Raw genomic sequence first — 22,824 nt, 5'->3', positions numbered from 1 at the left:
TTGGCAAGCTCTGTCCGGGAGCACTGCTGCCCCGCTCCACAAACTGCTCCCATGACACTTCTTCCATGAGGTCTAAACAGAGAACGTTCTGGAAAGAAAAAAAGTTTTTGTCCCTGCTCATTCCCTTGTGACTTTCTTACCCTCTTTTTTAGCCCTTGTTTTTATGGATGAACTTAATCTAGTTATTTAATGATTGAAGCTTTTGCTCACAGGCCTTAAATAATAATCACTATAATTATTTTTTATCATGCTCATTCATACATGCCTCCTACCAAGGTGCCTGAGGTACTGCAGAGACACTGCAAAACGTAGTACAAATTGAACATAACAAAATTAAACATAACCAAATAAATTCCAATGAATTATTTAGAAAGCCACATATGATATTAACAACAGAAAGGCTGTTTTCTAACACAAGGAATTTCAAGGCAAAATCACTGCAAATACAGCGGGATTCCTGTGAGGTTCTCGCTGCCAACCCTATCAAATCTGTTAAACTACAGCAGATGAAACCTTTGTTCATTTCCCTCTAGCTGGCATCTTCAAAATACTTTTCTCATTTTCTTTTAAAATATCTTGAGATTGTTTCTGGTTTGTATGCAACCCAGAAAATCTATCTTTTTTGATACCTGCAGAGCTATTATAATACAGTCATTTCTGGCCATCATCTTTAAAGCAGCTAAACTGACAATGCACCATATAAGATATGAAAATATTGTTGCTGTGTTATACAGAAAGGGAACTGAGACAGAGAGAAGGCTAAGCTTGCCAAGATCAAACAAAACTTACAGTAGAAAAAGAGTTTGTGCCCAAGTCTTCCAAGTGCCAGACTATCACCCCAACTAAGCTGAAGTAAATCTTCAGCTGTCACCAAAACACATGAAATTTGGGGATTAAGATGCAAATAACAAAATCCCAAATCGTGAAACAACAGCCGTGAACTTAAAAGCAGATATAACATACATTTGTATGCAGTCCATGAATGCATATATATAGATGCCATTCAAAACATCCATAGCATATGAAACTGTTAAGGATCAATTTGATAAAAAAATATTAAATTTCAACTCTTTTGAATTTGTGAATAGCCTATATTTTATGTCCTATTTTTTCCTGCATGATTCTTTACCTCTTGTCAGATAAGCTATCCTAAACCTGAGCTTCAGAAATCTGTGCAGTTACTGAAGTGCGTGTAGTCTGCTTGTTAACAAGAAATGAAGCTGGAAGTTAAGTCACTGCTAATTAAACTCATAATTACAAACCGAAGGTCAGACAGCAGATCCAAGGGCTGTTTGAAAATGTAGTAAGACAAAAGAAAGAACAAACTCTTGTGTAGTAATTCAACCCTTACTTGGCAGACTGGCCTATTAGAAGGCTTCTCAGCTGCATGCAGTACAGAAGGCAAATATTAGAATAATAAATGCAAATCAGCTGGGTTTAAACAAGGTTGTCAAGGATTAGCACAGGCTCTAAACATTACTTAGATATCTGTTTAAAAACGAAAATCAAGATCTGCTCATTTACAAAGTTCGAACATGGATCATGGCCTCCTAGCCTGAGCTTCAAAGTGGTTACCACCAGCACATTTATAAAAAATGCCGTCTTTTTCAGAACCTCTCCCTCCTCTGCCCACATACGGTAGAGAAAACTGCTTGGTGGTTTCCTGCCCTGCCCGTGAATCTCAACAAATGCATAAGTCCTGAGGTAACCACTACATTGCCTTTGTTCCCTTGCTGTGAGTTTGGGGAAGAGAAAAGATGAGAAGAGCACCAGAGGTAATTTGGGCAGAGGGCTTGCAGAAACCATATTAAAAGAGGAAAGGAGTGCAGAAGTACCAGCTGTTAGCAACTGGAGAATGGAGGGCAGCTGGAGAAGTTTTATGCTATTTTCTGCAATCCTTGATCTCCCAAAGGGCCAGAGGTTTTGATGTGGGTCTCAACCTCCACGTTCTGAGCCTCCACACCACCCTGTCACAGCTGAACAGGTGATGGGCCCATGAGAGACATGAGGATCAAGGCAGCACCTCCAGCCATGCCAGTCCAAAAAGCCAGTGCCTCTCCCCATTATCATGGTTATGATGAAGACCTTGAAGGTTTGGCAAAAACCAAGGAGAAGAATTTTGTTCTTTCCAAGATGTCCACATTTCTCACATGGGATCTGGGCACCTGGATAGCACAGCACTTGGGAACTCATTTGGGATTTAAGAAGTCTCTGTCGGGAAATACAGAAATACAGGCAGCATATCAAAGCTGATTTCTGCTGTGAGTATTTTCACCTTTCAGTGAGTCACAGGCAGTCCCTGAAACTTGTGGCAGGGTGGAAAAGCCTTGTGAGATTTGCCAATGCCAGATTTATTTTTTTTTTTCCCCCTCATCTACAGGCTTTTATCTGCCTTCCAACAGTTCAAATTTGCATCAGTGGATGTCTTACCAAGCCTCTTCTACTAAATATCATTTATGATTTCTATGACACACTTGTTTTGCAGTGAAATTGTGGAGGTAAAGATCACTGGATTGATTGACACCTACTTATTTAATCAAACATATTCCTATTCCAGTAGCCACAGACCACTTTATGCCAAATTTGATGCTGAAACAACTTTTATTAGGCATTTTGGAGGGGGCTTGGAAAGAAAATCAATCTTGTAATGAAAATCTTAACTATGTTGCAGCTACTGCAGCACCATTATATGATTTTATCTCCTGCTGGCAATTTAGCAGCAGCAGTACAGAACATCAGAGGACTTTTCTATGAGGGAGAGATAACAGCACACATTTACTGAGAGGATAGGGGGTTAGTTTCTTAACAATGGAAGTATACACAGGTGGATTGGTAGTTCTTAGCTGGGGAGCAAATTTGCAGCTATAATTCATTGTGCCTCTTTGGGTGAGAAAAATGGATTTCAAGTAAGTATTCCTTTCTGTGTCCGTTAAAGACATGATATGGGCAAGCTGAATGGCACATTTAGAAAGTCAAAAATAGTCATCCTACATCACAAGATGCTGAAGCTAAGTAGTACTGGGAGCTGAGACACCAAGCCATGACACATTCATGTAAGGCAGTAATTTACTTTCTCAGGAAAAATATTTGTTCTAAATCTGACACAACATTTTATGTTTCTTCTAAAGACAGGAGACATGAAAATATCTTTCTTCATCATAGCTTAGAAATGGATGAAGGCTCAAGAGTTTCCAGAGAGCCTATTCCTTTACCTAAGGCACTAAGTTTTCAATCTGTCTCTCAGAGTAGCAGGATCTTAGGGAAATTCTGTAAACTTTGTACTGAAGCCACAGGCAAGCCAAGACAAGCAAGTCCTTTAACTGGCTCGGTTATGCCAATGCTTTTTTCCTTCTGTATCCTGACCTTGTACAAGGCAATATGATATTGAGAACCCGGAAAGTGGCAGCTACTATTAGGTGTAGAAAGGCATGTAATTATAATTTTTCAGTTGCCATCTCTAACAGCAGAAGGGTGTCAGGGCTTTGAAGTCCCAAAAGCATGCCAAGCAGCTCCTTTAGCCAAAAATCCTCTCCCTCTCCCTCAAGATTTTCAGTAATGTCCTTTCATTTTAATAAGAGGAGGAATCAAAACCCCTTGTAAATGTTGCAATAGCTCAGCCTCAAAGGCCTCCTCTTTCCTCCACGGGTTCTGCTCTTAACCTGTGTCTCTTTTTCACCCCAGCTTTTGTCCTTCTCTGAAATTTGCTGAGCTTTGGGAGTTGTTCAGTAGACCAAACAATTTCTTTTACCATGGAAGAACTAGAACTTTCCGAATTTTTTGAAAAGGTCATTATCCAAGCTTTCTGGATAACTATTTCTCTCTCGGGTTTCAAAAGCAATTTTTTCATTGAGCTTAACCCAAATCCCATTACAGCCAGGCCTCACAGATACTCTGTGGTAGTTTTATTCTGTTAGTTTCTTATGTTATTTCCAGAAATTACTTGCAGTAATTATTTCTATTACTCTTTAAACCCACTTATTTTGGCCAAGCTAACAGAAAACTAATTGAAAAACAAAATGTGTTATTATTGTTATTATTACACTATATCCATACAAAGCGTTACATTACCTGCAAATACCCAATGGTAAGCTAAAAACTAGAAATACTGTTAAACTCATGTTTATCAGAAATGTAATTATTTATGACCTTCTGTGCAGATACCACAGAAAAGGTAAGAGCAGTTTTTTTTATGTGTCAGCCTCACCTAATTGCCAGTGGCTGTGTTTCAGGAGCAGAGGACAAAGATTACAGCCCCATTTTTTCCAGTGCAGCCCCAAGTGAGACCAACACAGTAACTGTATCTCAGTCAAGCACCTAAAATCCTTGGCTCACCATTCTCTGGAATGAGAACCTGTGTCACACTGCCTGTCCTCTGGCCACCTCTCCACTCCATCACCATCAGACCAAACATGAGATACCAAGTTCTAATCCTGTCAACACTGACCGCTGACAATCAACAACCTTCCCAGTAGTCCATGAGAGTGTGAAGTTGTAAAGTGTATCTGTGTTTTGAGAGAAAAAAATGGAAACATTCTTTAGCCTTTAAATTTTCTGAAGAAAAACAAATTACACATGCATATATACACAAATTGCCACCAAACAACCAGCAGGCTCTCTGAAGCTGCTCAGAGGTCCGGTGTGTTGAAAATATTCTCATTGGGTATAGATTAGTAGACAAACAACAGGGAAAAGAAGTCAAAGGTGCAAAATAAATTGGGTTTGTTATAGAAGCTGTAATTTATCACCACAATATTGCCAACACAACTATAGAGAATTATATACAAATTCAATAAAAAAAGTGCTATATTACATCTATTATCCTGGAGTCAGATTTAGTTATATATTCCTCCTTGAGAAGAAGCTTTTTCTGCAAATAATGCCACTGAATCTTGCCATTTATATTTTAAAAGATCCTCTATATTACCCTACATGCAAATAATAGTGTAAACACAACAATAGTATGTCAAAATATCGAGAACATAAAATTACACATTAAAGGTGAGAAGTGAAATGTTATATAATTCCCTAGAGGAGACAGTTCCCTCTGATGTTCAACAAAGAAATGAAGAGAGTTGAAGCAGCGAGAGCTCCAGTAAATCAAAATACATATAAAGATGAAAAACATATCTTCTGGAAAGATACACAATTAAAGTGCCATTGTCCCCCTGATGCACCTGTCGAAGCTGCTTGGGAGTTGTAACAGTGAAGGAGAAGGGGGGTTGAGAAGAGAAAGGCAACCACTGCAAATAAGCAGGGTATTTTATTAAAGAGTTATCTCCTTCTTGCAAGAATGAGTGCTCAAATGGATAATACCTTTCTGTGAAATCCCGGTTTCTGGCTTCATGTTAAGAAGAGGCTCTTACCTTATAGGATTATCCATCCTTGATACTGTGAGAAATGCTGCTAAGTTTGCTGTGTAGGAAGAACATACGATAAGGGTGAAGAGCCACCAGCTTCCCATTACAATGCGCATAGCCACAGAATTGACAGTGGATTCACCTCCTACAAATAAACAGAGAAAATGAGGGTTTCTCAGCAGCTTCCATTTACAATCGCCTCCTGTGTGCTCTGTTATGTTAAACTTTGCTGGAGATACCCCTCTGCATTTCTGCTTCCTCTCCAGAACGCCCTTTCACTGTGAGAGATAAGACTGATAACGTACAAACATTTTCTCCAGTCAACCTCTTGCCCTGGATACCCTTCTGGAAAAACACCTTTCAAAATATTACCCTTGGCAATTATTGAGGATCAAATCTACAGAACATGAAAAATATTCTAAATAAAGGAAGTTCAATGGTAAAGCGCAACTAATCTGCAGGAATTAAATCATTACAGTGTTCAGAATATAGTAATATTCTGTTTTCAATAACCATTTTAGATTTGGAAAAAACTCATGAAACTGTCCACTGGTTTGTGTGCTGTCTGTGCTCTATTTAAATCTGCAAACACTGATGCATTACTTGTTACTCTTTACAACATTTCAAACAATGTGAAGATTTCTTTCTAGCAGGCTTCAAGCACAGTTATGCTCTAATATTGTTGGAGACCAAACCTTACCATACAGCTGGTGCTAGTCACTTCAGCGTATTTTGTGTTGATTGTATCTTACTATACTTAAACCCACTAGGGATGCCACCTTAATGAGATAAAGGACCAAGTTCCATAGCAATAGTAACGATTTTCCAGCTGAAGCTTTAAAAGTTTGCAATCACAATGAAAAAAATTTAGAAAAATATTAAAAACATGCTAATATGTTAGCATTCAAGAAAACCTGCCTTCTAAGAATAGTACTAACATTACAGATTCCTGACAAAAACTGTGTGGGCAGATTTTTTAAACAATTATCTACAAAAGTAACTTTGATTATGGTAGCAATCCTACTGAATCCAATAGGATTGGCCCTATGTCTAGAGATTCCTATCTTTAAAGTTATTTACTTTACTATAAATTTCTTATTCAGTTCAAAGAATCAAAAGATAAACTGTCTCACATTAGTTCAAAAACTTATCAATTTCTAAAATTAGATTTAAACAATTGAAGAAGTTGCTGGTTTCAGAGCTGGAGAAGTATTGTACTTCTGCATGAAGTAGCTATAGAGTTTATTTCTCACACTCAGAGCTTATTTTCCCATCATGTAAAAGCCTGCATGGAATGTTTTTTCTAGATTACTGAGAAACCAAAAAGCAGAACATCATAACCCCCAAAACTTATCCACCTCTTCCAACTTTTCATCAGCTGGGCTAATAAAACCTATTGCCCCCCGTACCAGCCTTCTCATTCTGGCCAGGACTAACATCTCCTGACCGACTTTACCCAAGGTAGAACATTTCTGAACATCCGTCAGTGGTGTTAATAAGCGAGTAAGTACCTTGCTGAACAAAGGCGCCGTATACAACCCAGATGGCACTATGGAGGGTGGAGGAAGCAGAAGGACTCGGCTGAGAGGCGTTCTGTGCCCTGACGGCCTGGATCCGGTTCAAGACAAATATCAAGACACCAACAATAGGGATGGCTGCAGCGATGCAAGCCCACACCGCAAAGTCAAAAGGAGCAAAGAGAGAGAAGATGTTGATTTTCTCTTCAGGCTTTTTGATTAAGATGCCCACGGAATAGTCCATGTACCGCTTGCTGAAGTCTACAACACTCTCTCGTTCAGGTGTTATTGTGATGGCTGAGATGGCTAGGTCTGCTCTCTGCGAGACAAACAGAACAGATCACATCCCTTCCTTGCACCATGAACTCTACCAGCACGAGCCTTGAGGAGAAACTTTTTAAGCACCAAGTGACTCCATGCATTCCTTTCCATTCCTTTAGACAAATTAAAACAAATTATCTAAAAATAAAACCACAATCAGTTGCATGACTTGAACATTAATTAATTTTACTGGTCTAAAGCAGAATAGTGAAACATTACCTGTCAGAGTACTCTAGAATAGAAAGCATCAATCTGACTCCTCTCTGGAATGAGTGTAATTTATTTAACCTCACTGGTTTTCCAAAGGATACCTAAAACTCCAAACCGTATTAAACTGTTGCATTGCAAACAATAAGAAAGAAACACCATTTATTTAGCCTGTGTATTTGATAACAACTTACAAAGAGCTAATGTTTGTTTCTCCCTGCAGAGTTGCCAACTTCCCATATTCATGAAGGGATTTCATATGGCAACTGGGTGGGGTGGGGGGAGAAGATTATTATTATTATTATTATTATTATTATTATTATTATTATTATTATTTTAAGATGAATAAAGCAACTGCAAACACTAGTAGCTGGAAGAATGCACCAGAGGCAACTTAGCCTCTGAAACTGCCTTGACCTCAACATTTAAGGCGAGTAGGTATTACTTATAGAGGGTCCTTAAAGAGCATGCAAACACAGTGAAAGATGAAACAGGAGTTAACAAGATTCCCAAAGCTTTTGAAGAGCTGCAATTAGATTTGCATATTTTTCCACCTTAAGAAAAGCAGTTGTCTTCAAAAAACAGAATGTACTTTTTGTTCTTATCTCCAGGTTTAGTTGGGAAAGTAAACTAAATTCTAGGTGAGGAAGGTCTGTTTTGAAATCCTTTGGAGTCAGGGGAAAAGCTAGTAGCAGAAATACTATTAAAAATACCATAATAGGTATTTTGTTGCTTCAAAGAAAGCAATTTCCAAAGAAATTTAACATGATTTTTTACCACATATTCAAAAAATGAAATTCAAACAGCTTATATCAATGCAAAATAAGTAAAAACTTCTTTATATTTCCTAGCACCAGCCAAGAATATCCCATTATCATACACACGTTTGCTATTACTTTAATTGCTTCTATTTCTTCCTAAACATCTACTTACCAGATACTGAGCTGCCTACTTACTAGATAATGAGAAAACTTTCACTTTCAGTAATAACTCCACTGTAGAAAAGTAACCTTTACTACAAAGGGCAGCAACATGCAATATTAATTGCTTTGATTCTTCTTCTTGATTAACATTTGTCCCATGTCAGATAGCGAGATCGTGAACAAAATACACTCTAATTTCATTCTCTGGGAGGTTTTAAGCTACGGACTTTCTCCATTTACTTCAATGGAGTTCAGTTAACTTAGTCCTCATTTGCAAGACTGTAATTAAGAAAAGAAATTTTAATGAATGAATAATCTTGAGTTCACTTTAAAACCTGGTCCTTTAAAATACTTCTTTATGGCATACTACTGGGGACATTTTTCCTGTTTTGGAGTCAAACGCTTGATCATTATCAAACACATTGCCACAGTGACCCAAATAAAGTTACACATACAAACAAGTAGCAAAGATAAAATGAAAAAAAAAATAGTAATTAATATTTTAAGAATGTCTTTTAAATCTATTTTCTATAGTCATTCATTCACACATATGTACATATCCTCTCTTCTTATTCTTACAACTATGTAAACACACCGATTTACACTGATACAATTTATGTTGAGAACAGTTGGGAGTACATAGTGCAGCAGACTCCCTAGTTCCTATCCTGTGTACATGGTCTTAAAATGCACAGTTTACATCACACTCAAACCACCCATAGCTCTGAAGTATTCTGCACTAGTGCTTTCACCCTAATTTATTCCCTTGTAATCTGGCATGGAGGAAGGTGAGAATTTAAACAATCCACTTATAAAGCTTTGACATCTTATTCTGAAGAGGACTTTTTTTTCTATTTTTTAAATGTAGCTTCTTCTCTGTGTACCTTGTTAATGAGTTCTCCAATCATGCCATTCCAGGAGCTGTTTTGAAGCTGCTGTCCATATTTGCCATCAGGAGCTTGATATATCTCATATTTGAAGCCCAGATTCTTGGCAAGAGCATCCAGGACATCAATGGAAAACCCTTTATACCGTTTTGGTTGCCCAAGTATGTTCTCTGCCACCATCACAAAAGGTTCTTCCTGGGAAGAAAAAAAACCATCTTAACTGATACTTGAAACAAGCTTTTTTATTTGCTACTCTTGGCAGAAGGATTTTTCCTGAGTTAATTCTCAAGAATTTGGCACACATTTTGAGACATGCATAACTTTCAGAGGCAAAAACTGTAGGCCAGGTGGGATACTATGAGGGATCCCAACGAGACACCCGTGCTTCAGCATCTGAGTCCTGTCCATGGCCTTGGGTTTTCCACAGTTCTTGAGAAGATGCAGAGACTCCAGAGGACAATTCAACCCCCTCTAGGAGTTTCCCAGTGTCCAGAGGATTAAATGCTCTCTAAAGTGCCTACCTCTTCTTACTGGCTATAAAGAGGGCACAGATACCTATCTTAGGTATTATTAAGTTAAGCATGCAAGTCCTAGATAGGAACATTACTACTGTCCATCTGTCTCAGAGCAAATCAGATTTAGAGAGCCCTCTTTTAGAGACAATGATTAATCTTTCATCCAGGACACATACTAAAACAAGAGCTAAAAATGCTGCATTTTGTGAATATTTAAAATTTTGAAAATTCAAATAACAACTTTCATGGTTACTGGTTCTTGCAGTATTTTATATTAAAGTATGCTTCAGGAAGAGGAAAATGCAACATTTTATGGTATGTTTTCTGTCAGGTATGGGCTCCACTGTGTGGGAACACCAGGGCTGCCAGCAGCACAGCCATCACCTTTGCAGCCTGGTACTGATGTTCTCATGGAAGGGATCTGCTTACCTCCCACGTAGGCTACAGCATAACCTCACCTGTCACCAGACATGGGAAAGAAAACTGAGGGCTGGGGCGAGTGTCTTAATGATCTTATGCAGTAGTTCCTATTTGTACCATGATTTAGAAAAAGAAAAACAAAAATCACAGAAGGACACCATATTCTGCAAACTGCAAACTACAATATTTTAGGCAGGAATGTATTCAAGAGCTAATTTGACCCTAATTTAGCACTTAGCTAACAGGAGCTCTTCTACCACTCTGGTTGCTGACAGACAGTAGTCCCAAAAGAAAACAATGGGAATTTATGAGCTTGATGGAGAAAACACTTGATTAAATTTTACAGCCTGCAGCGTACAACAGCCAAGATTAGATTATCATAATTGGCCCATCTGATCTTAAAATCCATGAAATGCTGCAAACTCCGTATCCAAGTTAGAGTATGGTATCATGCACTCAGGCCCTGTGCTCGTTCCATGCCTAGTAAGAACTGAATTGCAGAAAACAAGCATAAGCAAACAAGTGCTATGTATTTCTGACAGTGCACAGCTTCACATAAAATAATAAAAAAAGATAATCTATTTTCCTGCCTTATATAATTGATCCACAACAAATACAGAACTGAAAATGACATAAAAAAATACAGAGGGAAGCGCCCAAAATACTCAGTCAAGTCCCTTTTATTTTGAGCATTTGCTTCCTGAACTTAAATAGGATCATACCAAGACAGTCACCACTTTGAGTGTCAGTCCTTGTAAGTCATTGCCCAGACGTCGTTCTTGTAGACTGCCATTCAGTCCTTTCTCAGAGTCCCATGTTGCCAACTAGAACAGAAAGTACAGTGAGACTGAAGGTCTATTAGACAGAAATCTTTCAGTATTTACACAAACATTTAACAGTCGCTTGGACCAAATACAGAACTGATACAGAGAGGATAAAAGAAGTGTGTGCTTTTTTAATGTAGAATCAGAATTAGTGAGATTTGGTGAACAGACATAAATAAGTACCTTGCCTGAATGCATTGTCATCAATGCCCATAACATAGCAACTCTATTATCAGCAGTGTTTGCCATATTATTTCACTTATCTCACTCTGATATGGCATTTCTCACCAGTAAGTTTATATTACCTGGCAGTCCTCAGGTTTATCTGGGGTCTCACTATCCCACATTTCCCTCTCTGCTCAGATCTCCTCCTATTTTCATATAATTCCCTGCTGTTTATCAAAGACTGACCCTTTTTCCTGCTGCATAACATTCTTGTTCACTGATCGTCATAAATTCTTAACATAGATTCTATGGTATCAAACTGTCTCCTCTCCTCTCTTGGACTTTCTTCAGATCCTATCTTAAGTCCTATTTTCTCTCTTCTTGCCCTACTTCTACCTCATCAGTAAAACAATTACAGCCCCTCAAGTTCTCAGGGTCCTGATGATAAAATATCTGCTATGTACTAGTACTTCATGTATCTGCTAGATGTACCCAGATGCATGTTTTCAGGATATATCGCTGGAACATTGCATCTAAATATTTTATCTTTCAATTAAATGTATGGCTTTAAAAATCGATTTTACAGCATTTTTCTGAAGAGAAATGCAGTAAAATTCAATAAAAGAAGTTCAATAGGAAAGTCAGTCTTTAGTGACCTTTGGATTTTTGAAATATGCTTTTCAGCAGCAGCAGCAGTCAGACACTCCTTTTGTCTTCAAACAGAATCCACAGTGTCATTTTGTTCAGAAAAGTCACAAATAGTATCAAGTAGAAACTGTTTCCATCTTTGTTTCAGCTCTACTACACCAATACTATGCTTACATATGTGGAAGCAGTGTTGTTAGCTGAAGGCATGCCCTGTAGAAATTCAACATAGTCCAAGATCTGTGAAATGTGGCTTCTTCCTGCCAGAAGCTAATTTTCATGTAACAAGTCAAAACCTTCTTGGAAAGAACTTATTTCATTCCAGATGCCTATAGCTAGTTGTCTTACATGATTTATTTCTATGACTTCAGCTTTATCCTTAAGCTTCAAAAATCCAACCAACAAATAAAATGTGGTGGGAGAGATCTGTACAGTTTTATTTTTGTTTTCATGCACTAAACTAATAAACAGGGAACCAGAAAAGATCGGGACATTCAGTGAATATTAAGCCATCACAACTATCACAGCTAGTGCAAATTATTCTATAGTCACTGAATCTTCAAAGTTGAGACACAGAAGAGGAGACAATTAAGTTATATCTCCTTTTATCCAACTGACCTGGAAGATGGAGGAGGAGAATGACTGAATAATATTCAGCTTCCTAATGTCACTCCTGAAAGAGGAATATTGCTGATTGAGAACTCTCCTTCTGTGAAGCCAGTTTGGAGTGACAGGAGAGCTTCCGCACATAAAAGTGTCTTCAGCAACACAGGTAGATACCTATAGGCACAGTATCTTTCAAATTCAAATGTAGATGCCTGCTCTGAAATATGTCCAGATGTTTCTTAGCTTTTGCTATGGCCAAAACTGACCTATTTGTCAAATGACATAAATCAATAGGGCTCAACAGACTTCAAACACCAGTATTCATGCATGTGGTGGCTTGCATAGAAGGTAATTAAATATTTATTAAAAGTTGGGAAATGTAATACATTCATTTATTGCTTCACCACTAGTGGACTGACATTTCAATTCCTCCTCCTATCCCTTTTCCCTTCAAAAACTCTGTCTGGTTTCATATCAAGGACTTAGACTTTTCAAATACCCTATGTTTTGCATTCTGTGTTAACACCAAGAATTCCTAAAAGAAGCTTGAAACAAGCCAGTGCAAAAACATAAATTTATTCATTTTATTCAGAAGGAGATAGAAAAAGATTCCTTTTTTTATGCAGTAGGGGCAGATGCAAGGAGGAGGAGCATATTTAATTCAGTGCAGAACTCCATAGCGTTCTCTACAGAGGCACAAACTGTGCAGATGAAGTCGATAAATGGAACACAAGGAAAACCTTTTCCAGAAGGGACTTTTCCTGTGCATCCTTGTGCATAGAACTTTTAATTTGTTCAGCAGTGAGCCAGTTTTAACTTCCACTTCTTGCAGACGGAATGTTGTTTATAGGACTGATGTATTTACAGATAGGTCTACCAATTTGTGACAGCTGACCTGTCAAGATCAGTGCCCGAGAAACTAATTTCCAGCACTGCTAAACACAATGAGTACTGCTGTTATTTGATAAGACCATTAGAGTTTCATTCTTTGTGGAACTATGTACCATATGTACCAGAAGTCTGAAGCCAAACGCTATGGCACAGCCGTCAGCTGATAGGGAATAAAGGGTTTCAACAAATGACTGCTTGTAGAATCAACACCTGTAGGATCTATTTTGAAAATTAACGGTCTCTGGAACATATATTTAATAACAGTCTGGGTGAGGGGTTTTTCTTTGATTCTCAAGTTACTAGCTTAGGGGAGTTCAAGTTTTGAAAAGACCTACTATTTTAAAGCTTTTCAACTTAAACCTTCTTCCTAGCTTCTCTTTCTGAAACAGCCATATTGCTGGAAATCTTATAGCTCTAGCCATACGTCAGAAGCTCAATAATTCAATAAAGACAAACCAGAGGAAACAACTCTGAAATTCAGATAAAAAGGTAATTTGTTGAAATATTCTGACTCAGAGCATGCTTCTGAACTTTATCAATGTTTACTACATTTTCAACCAGAACTGCAAGGAAAAGGTTGGAGGGAGAAAGTTGCAATTTTAGTATTGTTTTCAACCTCCAGAATGTGTTGCTCCAAGGAAGCATACACAACACACAAGAAAAACAATTACATGGCCAGACAACCCAGGAATGTCAAATTATAAAAGATCTAATCCAAAGTATGCCTCATGAACCTGCTGATCAGGATTTTGTCCTGAAAGGTACTGATATCTGTCAGCATCTCCAAAGAAAACTTGATATTAATGTAACTTTGGGGATCCTGAGTTCCCATCGATAAATTAGAAGCCAAATCCTACAAAGGAGTTTCATTACTTCGTTAATGATGCAGCTGCTGGCTGTCCAACACTTACTTGAGTGATTAGTTTCCCAGGGGAAATCATATTGGGATGTCATGGTAAACTCAAACCAGAGAATATCAGAACCAACTCCACAGAAATGTGAAGATCCTTATTATCAGCACAATGAGGCAGACAATCCTTCTGTTTAAATAAATAAAGGCCTCATGCATTAAACACTGATTTGCAAGGTTTACTACCTCCTGTGAACTTGAACAATTAGATTGAGAGCCTATGTGCCACTTCCTTTAGGAGATGAAACTGGTGATAATCTCAGTTATTTGATATACATCTCTTCATCAGCAAGATCTGCGTGTTCATGCTACTCTATTACACAGTAATTATTTATTGCTTCACTCAGGAACTTGAATTTAGTTTTTCTAACTCTGCTGTGAACACTCACACCACTGGACTACAGCAAATGTCTGTCTTGTGCCCAAACAAATGGAGATGAAAATAATCCCAAACTACTAGTAAATACAGTTGAAAACTGACATTAGCATAAAAACTGAATACTTAATATTTATATCACAACAGTGAATAAGATCACCTACATTATTACATTTATGATGCTGTAGTTTCTGTCCAAATAACACATCACTGCTGTCTAACACCATTTTAAGTATAATGCCATCCTAAACATGATCTACTTTTCAGGGAAAATGGGATTTCCATAAGAAAAAACAAACAAACAAACAAACAAACAAGATAATTTTCAGCAGATGTACAGTAATGTTTGAAAGGGTTACAATCGGTCCAGACCATGCATCTTCTCTCTTACCAAAACCTGAAAACTTTTATCTGGTAACTCCTTTGGAGCTAAGGTTACACTATCCAAACAAATCAAGTTTGAAACCCCTGCCTTCAATCCTGAAAAACTTCTAACAGCCAAGAAATGGAAGAGAGGGTGTGAGGCAGGCAGTTCTCAGGCTGTGAGAGAAGGACACCTGTATCAATCCAGAGCACATTTTCTCTGAATATTAAAGTTGTTCTGTGCATGGAGTTAGGTAAATTAATCCATGGCACTCACAATCTGATAATGCTTTTAGATTAAAGTTGAACTGAAATGGATTTTACTTTGATGACAACTTGGTTCCTAAACTTGAAGTCGACATAGTGTATATCAAATATGATATCCTTGTACCATGTATGCATATTTTGCACGATGGGACCTCTGACTGCCTTTGCCAGTCTTGCAATATGACTAAAACCTTATTGAAACATTTGTCATTATAAAATCAGATTTAAGCAAACATGAGCATCAAAAAACCCCAACAATATCTAAACAAGAAACTGAATGTTTATAAGAGATAAATAGTAAATAAGGCAGCGGCCTATTAAATAAACAGAGCAAATCAGACACTTTAGTGTTGCAGGTCTAAGGAATAAAAGGAAATCCATTGTAAAGTAAAGATCTACATTTAAGCCCAGGTGTGGTTTTTTTTGTTTTTGTATTTGGGTTTGTTTGTTTGTTTGTTGTTTGTTTTTTCTTTTGTTTCTTTTTTTTTTTTTTTTTTTTAATGCAGTATAGCAGTAATCCAGGCAATTTGGTGTCATTCAATATCATTCACAGCAAGGAATTAGTAAGATTCACACTTTGGATTATGTGTCATTCTTAAGGAATTGACAGGATTCCCTGAAATATCATTTCCCTTTTTATGACTGGAGTTTTATTGAGAGACTAAAATCTTTCCATTTGAAATATGGGAGTATAATTAAGAAAAATTTTAAAAACTGTTTGGACACTATCTGTAAAATGCATAGTTGCATAAAACAGGATTAGAAAGACAGAAAGGTATCCACTCTCATACTTGCAAGTAAATCCAAACACTGATACAATTTATTTCTATAACAGCTACATAATTAGTAGGAATATTTTAACATTTCTACTCTGAAGCATAATCTTCTGGTCATTATTAAGGATAAGACACCTACAAAATCACCAGCTAAACTGATTTTAGCTATATTTTGTGGTCCAGCATAACTCGACCTTGTTCGCAGTGAAATATCTGCAAGTCATCTACGTCCAGATGTTTACACTACTCTGATATTCTGCATTTATTTGTATTAAAGATGTAGCTTGTTTCCAAACATCTGCAGTCGGTTTGGAATACACATGCACCCAGAGCCATAGAGCCACTGAGAACTTCAAAACTTATTAAAACTACGAAGTAGAGGTTTGTGAAGCAAGTCTTAAGTGGTAGAGATACTCTCAGTCTTTTGGGTTATAATTTTATCATCTCCTGTTCAATGCTCAAAACACACAGTTTCTCACTACATGGCCACACAAGGATTGTATCTGCATGGTAAAAGTTCAGAGAAGGGCAGAGAAACCGTGGAAAGCCGCTCTTTCCCCTTCCTGATACTTGAGCTAACAGCATCATCCATCTCTTGAGACATTAAGCTTTTTAGAGGCCATGACTAGCCAATATAAAGTAAGAAAAAATGAGGAAGTAGGGAAGGGCTGACTCCTCTATGGTTACCATGTCACTATTCATTGTTCAACAGGACTCTGGTTTTCCGTGCAGGACATTTATGTGACTGTTGCTGCTTTAATGGGCCTTTAAGAACGTGAGATCTTCAGGGGGTAGAATGCATTTTTTTCTAGTTGTGGGGCTTTGAAGATTTATGGTGCTATACAAATGATAATAAAACATCTCTAGAGAATCACAGTTAGACAAGCATTAGGCAACAAGACCTTATAACACACAAGCCATTCTGGGCAAACTTGACTTCTTTTTCAATAGTGCTGCAGAACAAGTAGCTGAAATGAAGATGACAAGATACTTGTATCTGAATTTCAGTTTTGTGTCATACAGGGTCTTGTGTAACCTCACCTAGGACAATTCAAATTAGTTTTCTGAATAAGAATGTCACATGATTTACAGACTAACTTCTAAGCAAAAACGAAGAATGATGTATCAAGACGAGGAGAGAAGTTCTGAGGTACCTTAGAGCAAGCCACTATTAAGATCTTATTTACTTAATAGCTTTTTTTAATGACTTGGAATGGGAAATAGAAAATTGCTAACATTAAAATGTCTAAGATGCAAAGATAGCTCAAAACTGGGAAGCACTGCAAATATGTCAGACCAGAACAGTGAAAAAAATAATTGGGAATGAAAACAACCTAGACGTGAAACAATAATATGCATCCTACATTACTAGAAGCAAACACTTATGAAAAGGAAAAATGAGAAACAGACTTGTTTCAAATGAAGAAACAAATGCAGAAATTAATGTTAAAATTGTGCAGGGTGGAAGTGAACTGTAAATGGGTGATACAAATGGTGGTGGACTCAATGATCTTGAGGGTCTCTTCCAACCAAAATGATTCTATGATTCTAATACGTTATAGCTGCAAATGTACCAGTGTAATTTTGGACTTCACGGGTTTCATGACATAGGCTGCACAGACAGCAGTCACAACATAGCTGAGAAGAATACAAAGTTTTAATACTGTGTTTAGCAAAGTTTTAATACTGTGTTTAATCTGTCTGAACGAGATTTAGGAATGCTGGAAGATAATCAAGGGAGAACAGGACAACTGCTACTCAGGTGGAGGAGTCAGTTTGTACAAGAAAAGATGCAACTGTGAATATAGAAGGTAATGATGATTAAGAAATGGATAAAATAGAAATAAAACTAGCTACCACACAACAGAACTATTGCTGCCAAGTCGTAATAATCTACAGAGACCCTTTCACATGAAATACAAACCATTTCTGAGAAACATTTATTTATTCTCAATGCAGAATATGAAATGAAAAATAGATAAAAGGGTAGAGCTTTTCTAGGTATTTCTAAACAAAACAATTTTTCATGGGAAATGTTTGGCACATCCAGGATACGAGGAAGTTCATATATGAAGGAAAATGAAGAACAGCCTGACAGTTAGAGATATCAAATCTGAACCAGTGTTTCACATAATGCTGGATCCTAGACAAAGATGATTAAGGTATTTTTCTCATATGTAGAACAACTCCATTCAAGTCCCAGGGTGCAAGGTCTAGCCTGTGATCTCAGCAGTTTGCCACATCTCAGGTGACTGGGTTAATCACTATCTTTAAGGTTAGTATGGGGCCATGTTATCATTCACAAAGGTCAGAAATATTGGTTTAGTCTTTGTGATGAATGGTGTGATTCCTGAATACTTGAAAGCCTCAAAGATTTTCATCTCTGACAGAAAAATCCATTCCCACTGCTGAAATGAAGCCATTCCTAGAACTTAGCCAGGAAGAAACCATGTAGGAAGTGCACAGAAGCAATTTAAGGCCCCAGACTACAATCACTTACAATTGTTCTCTGACTTAGCAAACGTACATAGTATCATAAAATCCTGAGAGTTACACTTATATAAAGTTAATTGAGCACAGACCCAGAATAGAAAACAAAGTACAAGAACACTGATGGAGATATTTGAGTAGGAAAGAGAAATTGACCCAAACTGACACATCTAAGGAAACAGATACACACCACTGCTCTTCTGAGAAGCACAGCGAGATAAATGGCAAATGTCTAGGATGAAGATGCCACAAGAAGACTGCCCTTGAAGAAGCATAATGCCCTTCAAGCCATGTAAGGGAACTGGCTCACAATTAAGAGAGAAGAGTAGCGTTAATGGAGTCACTGTCTCATGGATAGTCCTGGAAAATCTTGCTTAAGATTAAAGAAAACACTAATCTCTAATTGTGCGAACAAAGTGTACTTCAGCAAGAAGGCACATAAAAACAAGCAGAAAATTCATACAAATTGGAAGAAAAATTTCAAAATCATTCAGAAGGCTCAAGTCCACTGAAAAGTAATAAAAATTACATGTAAAAATGCAAATTATTATCAGAATATTTTTGCCATGTAAGATCAATTACAGTATTGAACCACTATAATCCAGAGAGTAATTTCTCTCCATCTCATTTACAATAATTTCTATGCAATTGATAGGGAAAACCTGAAGGGGAAAAACTACAACACCTAACCCAGAACTGTGTGGGGGTAGTTTAGGAGGAGAGAGGACTACAAGCAGAGGCCTTGGTATTTCAGTATTAATATTCTTCAGTCTCTAGAAGCCTGTGTAAAAAGTAGTTATTCAGCTCTTGCTCTACAAATTCTACTCCTCACTGCAATCAACAATTTCGACCTTACCTAGCATAACTCAGAAGGATCTTGTGCCACTATTTTTATGGTTCTTCACTGCAGAGAATACAAAATATTTTGATGCAAGTGGAAGCGGTTTCCTTTATGTTTTTCATTAGCCAAAGCTCAGTTCAATTAAGTGTAATGCCCATATTATTAAAAGCCAACTATTTTACATGTAGTGGAGCTCTACAACATAAATGAAGATTAGACACATTATGCCTTATGCAACTAATATTAATGAAGCTAAGTTATTCTTGTACATGCATTTGTGTATAGAGCAGCTTTCTTCAGTGCTGTGACTGAGAAGTTTCATGCAGAATTGAAGCTGCAGTTTTCTGTAACCCTACAACTTTTATTGACACAGTATAAGACTTGTCATACCTCTTGTAAGTGGATCAGCACCATGTATTTTATATTTTATATTGCATATACATTGCATTTAATATTATGTTGAAGGACATCAATTATGAAAATTACTTTCTGCTGAAATAAGATATTGCTCCATTGATTATCAGAACGAGACATTATTCTGCCAGCAAGTCAATGAAGGAACAATTATACCAATTCAGGATTGCTTCTCTTTCCATATTGTGATAGCTGGTGAGCATTTCTGTTCTGTTAGATATCATCTAAGAAAACACCTATGTCCTGTGTCAAGCCTGAGCAAAGAGCATACAGGGCAGCAGATGTGCATAAAGCAGGAAAAGGAGCTGACAGGACATGACAAGATAAATGTAACCCGTTAATATTCATTACATAAAAATATAAATAGGCCATCTTCAGTTCTAGTAGAATAAATTGCTTCAATTAATACTAGTCTTTCAAGAAGCTGTGAATGCAGCACGTTGATGTTACTAGTGGGGGGCACTGCAGCAACACAGGCACTGGAAAATATGTAGTATTAAATGAAGCAATCGTAAGAGTGATGAAAACAATATCAACAAGGATATTATCCCCTGATGGCCTCTCTCTAAAGTGGAGGCAAGTATCTGTCCCCGATTCTTTGCATTTCATTTCCCTAACAAAAAATCAAAATGCAGCAAAAACAACGTTGAAAAGAAATTCTTCTAGGATCTTGTAGGTTTTTCTCTTGTAAAATAGGCAGGTAACCTCCACCTCTATCTGCAGTTTTGGCACTTTTCAAGGGTTTAAGATATGAACAATACGCTGTGAAGTAGCAGAGCTGATGTTGAATCAGATGGCAGGGCTGTTATAGCAAAAAAAATGTACGTGCAGCATCACAATTCCTCTAAGGGCTGAATAAACTAATTGTGGGTACATGAATCAGACATGTCCCAATGGCACTGTAAATTACCAGTTGATATGAGCAAGAAGGTCTCTAAGTATAATATTAAAACTGATAAGTAGTCATAAATGTTAGACCAATCCAAAGATAAAGTCCAAAAGAGATGTCACAAATGACTGGCTGAAAAGCCCTACAGCATGAGCTCCTTACCACTGGGTTACCTATTCGGAAGAAAAGCCCTTCATCTCTCTTCTGCAGTTTTGAAAACCAAAAATTGCTGGTGGGTGCTGGACTCCAAAGATACCCTGAACCCTGCTGTTAAATACTGTAAGTCAGGTAGTTCAAGAGTAGCCGCTTGTGGACAAAATTGAACCAGTCCCCCTGTCTTTACTCATTATGTGCAGATAAAATGGAAATAAATCCATTTCACACAGAGAACAGATTATTTTCAAAGCTTCCAGATGCTTTTTGGTGGGAAATTACTAGTTTTTGAGAGCAGAACTACCCTTGTTATCTGCGCAATAGTGAACTCAGCAGACTGTTTTGTAAACAAACCATTGAAAAGTTGGATCTAGCAACAAATACAAATTCATGTCAATTTTCTATAGGTTCTTGTCATGCTTTTTTCAGTGTAATAACCAAATACCTCCCTGCAGTGATGTTCTGAGAATTTTACTGGGAACTGAGAGCAAGAGAGAATTGTGCAGCTGGAAAACCACATCTTTTCCAGGCATTCTGCATGAGAGCTCTGCACTTATGCAATTAACTGGCACACTACAATTGGCTGGTTATGTCAAAATATCTGCTCTTTTTTTTTTTCAATTCATTACTGGATTCCCTGGATATAACCTGAGCTGAATGCTTTTGATTTCTCACTACATATTCAAGAAACTTGTATGTATCTGCAGTTCTAGCGACTGATCTTTTCATAGCCTTGCCCGTTCTATGATCATGTGGGAAAAGGGCCATGGTGTGACTTCACCAGCTGCAGACCTCCTGAAGCTTGGCCATCATGAATTCATTTTCTGATTTCGGTTGATGGCACTGAGTCATCTCAGAAAGAAAGTAAATTTCAGCCCACTCTTTGGCATTACCCATTGAGCTAGCTCTCAATCCTGTGTTGAAGTAATGCTCTTCTTTCAAACTCCAAATAGTTCTGAAAAGCTCCACAACTTTCTATTTTCTTTTTTTTTTTTTTTTTGTAGAAAAACATTTAAAAAATAAAATTCTTACTAAAATTTTCAATGGCAAAGTTTTGAGATTCAATGTCTTCTTACATTTTCCAATAAATTGGTATAAGTTTGTTCTTTTATTTCATTTTCTTATCATTGCTATTAATCTAGTTACCTCATAATATTTTGGTGGCAGTCTTGATATAACAATAAGGACAGTGTTGTAGAGGAAAAATATCTTATTCACATTTTAAATCAAAATATGTGGATTTATAAAGATAACTTTAAAAATAAATTTAAAGATTAACAAAAAGAGGTCAAAGTCTCAGATGAAATGCTGGTACTTCAACATGAACATTAAAAAATATTCTCTGGTGACATAGGTAGCAATGATAAATGTCAAAGATGTCCTGCCAAGGAGTTTAAGTGTATTTTCACCAGACCTGGTTATCAGCATGGGAATCTAGAATCATATCTATGGAACACTGAAAAATCCTGTAATAAATTCAGAAGTTCCATTTTTACTGAATTTACCTGTACTGAATTTTCCCTTATTTTGATCTTTACAACATGATTTAATCTTTTTCCTTGCACCTCATAGAATGTGACAACACAAATTGTAGAACTTTTCCTTCTCAACACAAAAGGAAAACTCAAAGAAATACTGAAAATACAGAATATCTGAAAATTTTACATAGTTACAGACAGTGCACATAAGGTAAATAAGAAAGATTACAGTAACAAATACTTTTCCTCAGTTCCGCAAACTAACCTGTGCCAGCAAAACTCCATCACTAGAAAGGATGTGGTAATTTGAGCAAAGTAGTCAAAGATAAGTAATTTCAGGAGTTAAGAAAGACAGCCTGAACTATCTGTAATACTTAAAGCCTCGCCTTTCAGATTCCTTACTATAGCTTTAAAAATAAACAGTGATCTCCAAGAAACTTTACAAGAGAGCCCTACATCACGTTTAGAAGGATTCAATAATTTAGTAAGTTTATGTAATTGCTCCAAAGCTCATTTAATATTGTACCTGATGCTTTGATTTATGATGAGAAAAGCTTTCCGACAATTTGAACCTGATCAAATTAGAAAA

At 37.1% G+C, this 22,824-nt stretch overlaps 1 protein-coding gene across 12 annotated transcripts in view; it reads right to left on the bottom strand.

The window, feature by feature from the left end:
• Positions 1 to 22,824, bottom strand: part of GRID1 (glutamate ionotropic receptor delta type subunit 1) — a 564,590-nt gene that overhangs the window by 44,530 nt on the left and 497,236 nt on the right. For all 12 annotated transcript variants that reach the window (XM_065067788.1, XM_021297291.2, XM_065067780.1 and 9 more), the window contains 4 exons: positions 10,870 to 10,971; positions 9,210 to 9,407; positions 6,869 to 7,193; positions 5,364 to 5,502 (listed from right to left, as the gene is read on the bottom strand). In XM_065067788.1, coding sequence (XP_064923860.1) covers positions 5,364 to 5,502; positions 6,869 to 7,193; positions 9,210 to 9,407; positions 10,870 to 10,971 — 764 coding nt within the window. The remainder of the gene's footprint in view (positions 1 to 5,363; positions 5,503 to 6,868; positions 7,194 to 9,209; positions 9,408 to 10,869; positions 10,972 to 22,824) is intronic.

The sequence above is a fragment of the Columba livia genome, chromosome 6, assembly GCF_036013475.1.
Source record: "Columba livia isolate bColLiv1 breed racing homer chromosome 6, bColLiv1.pat.W.v2, whole genome shotgun sequence".
NCBI lineage: Eukaryota > Metazoa > Chordata > Aves > Columbiformes > Columbidae > Columba > Columba livia.
The sequence above is the reverse complement of the archived record's forward strand: the minus strand, read 5'-3'. Positions and strand labels throughout refer to the sequence as shown.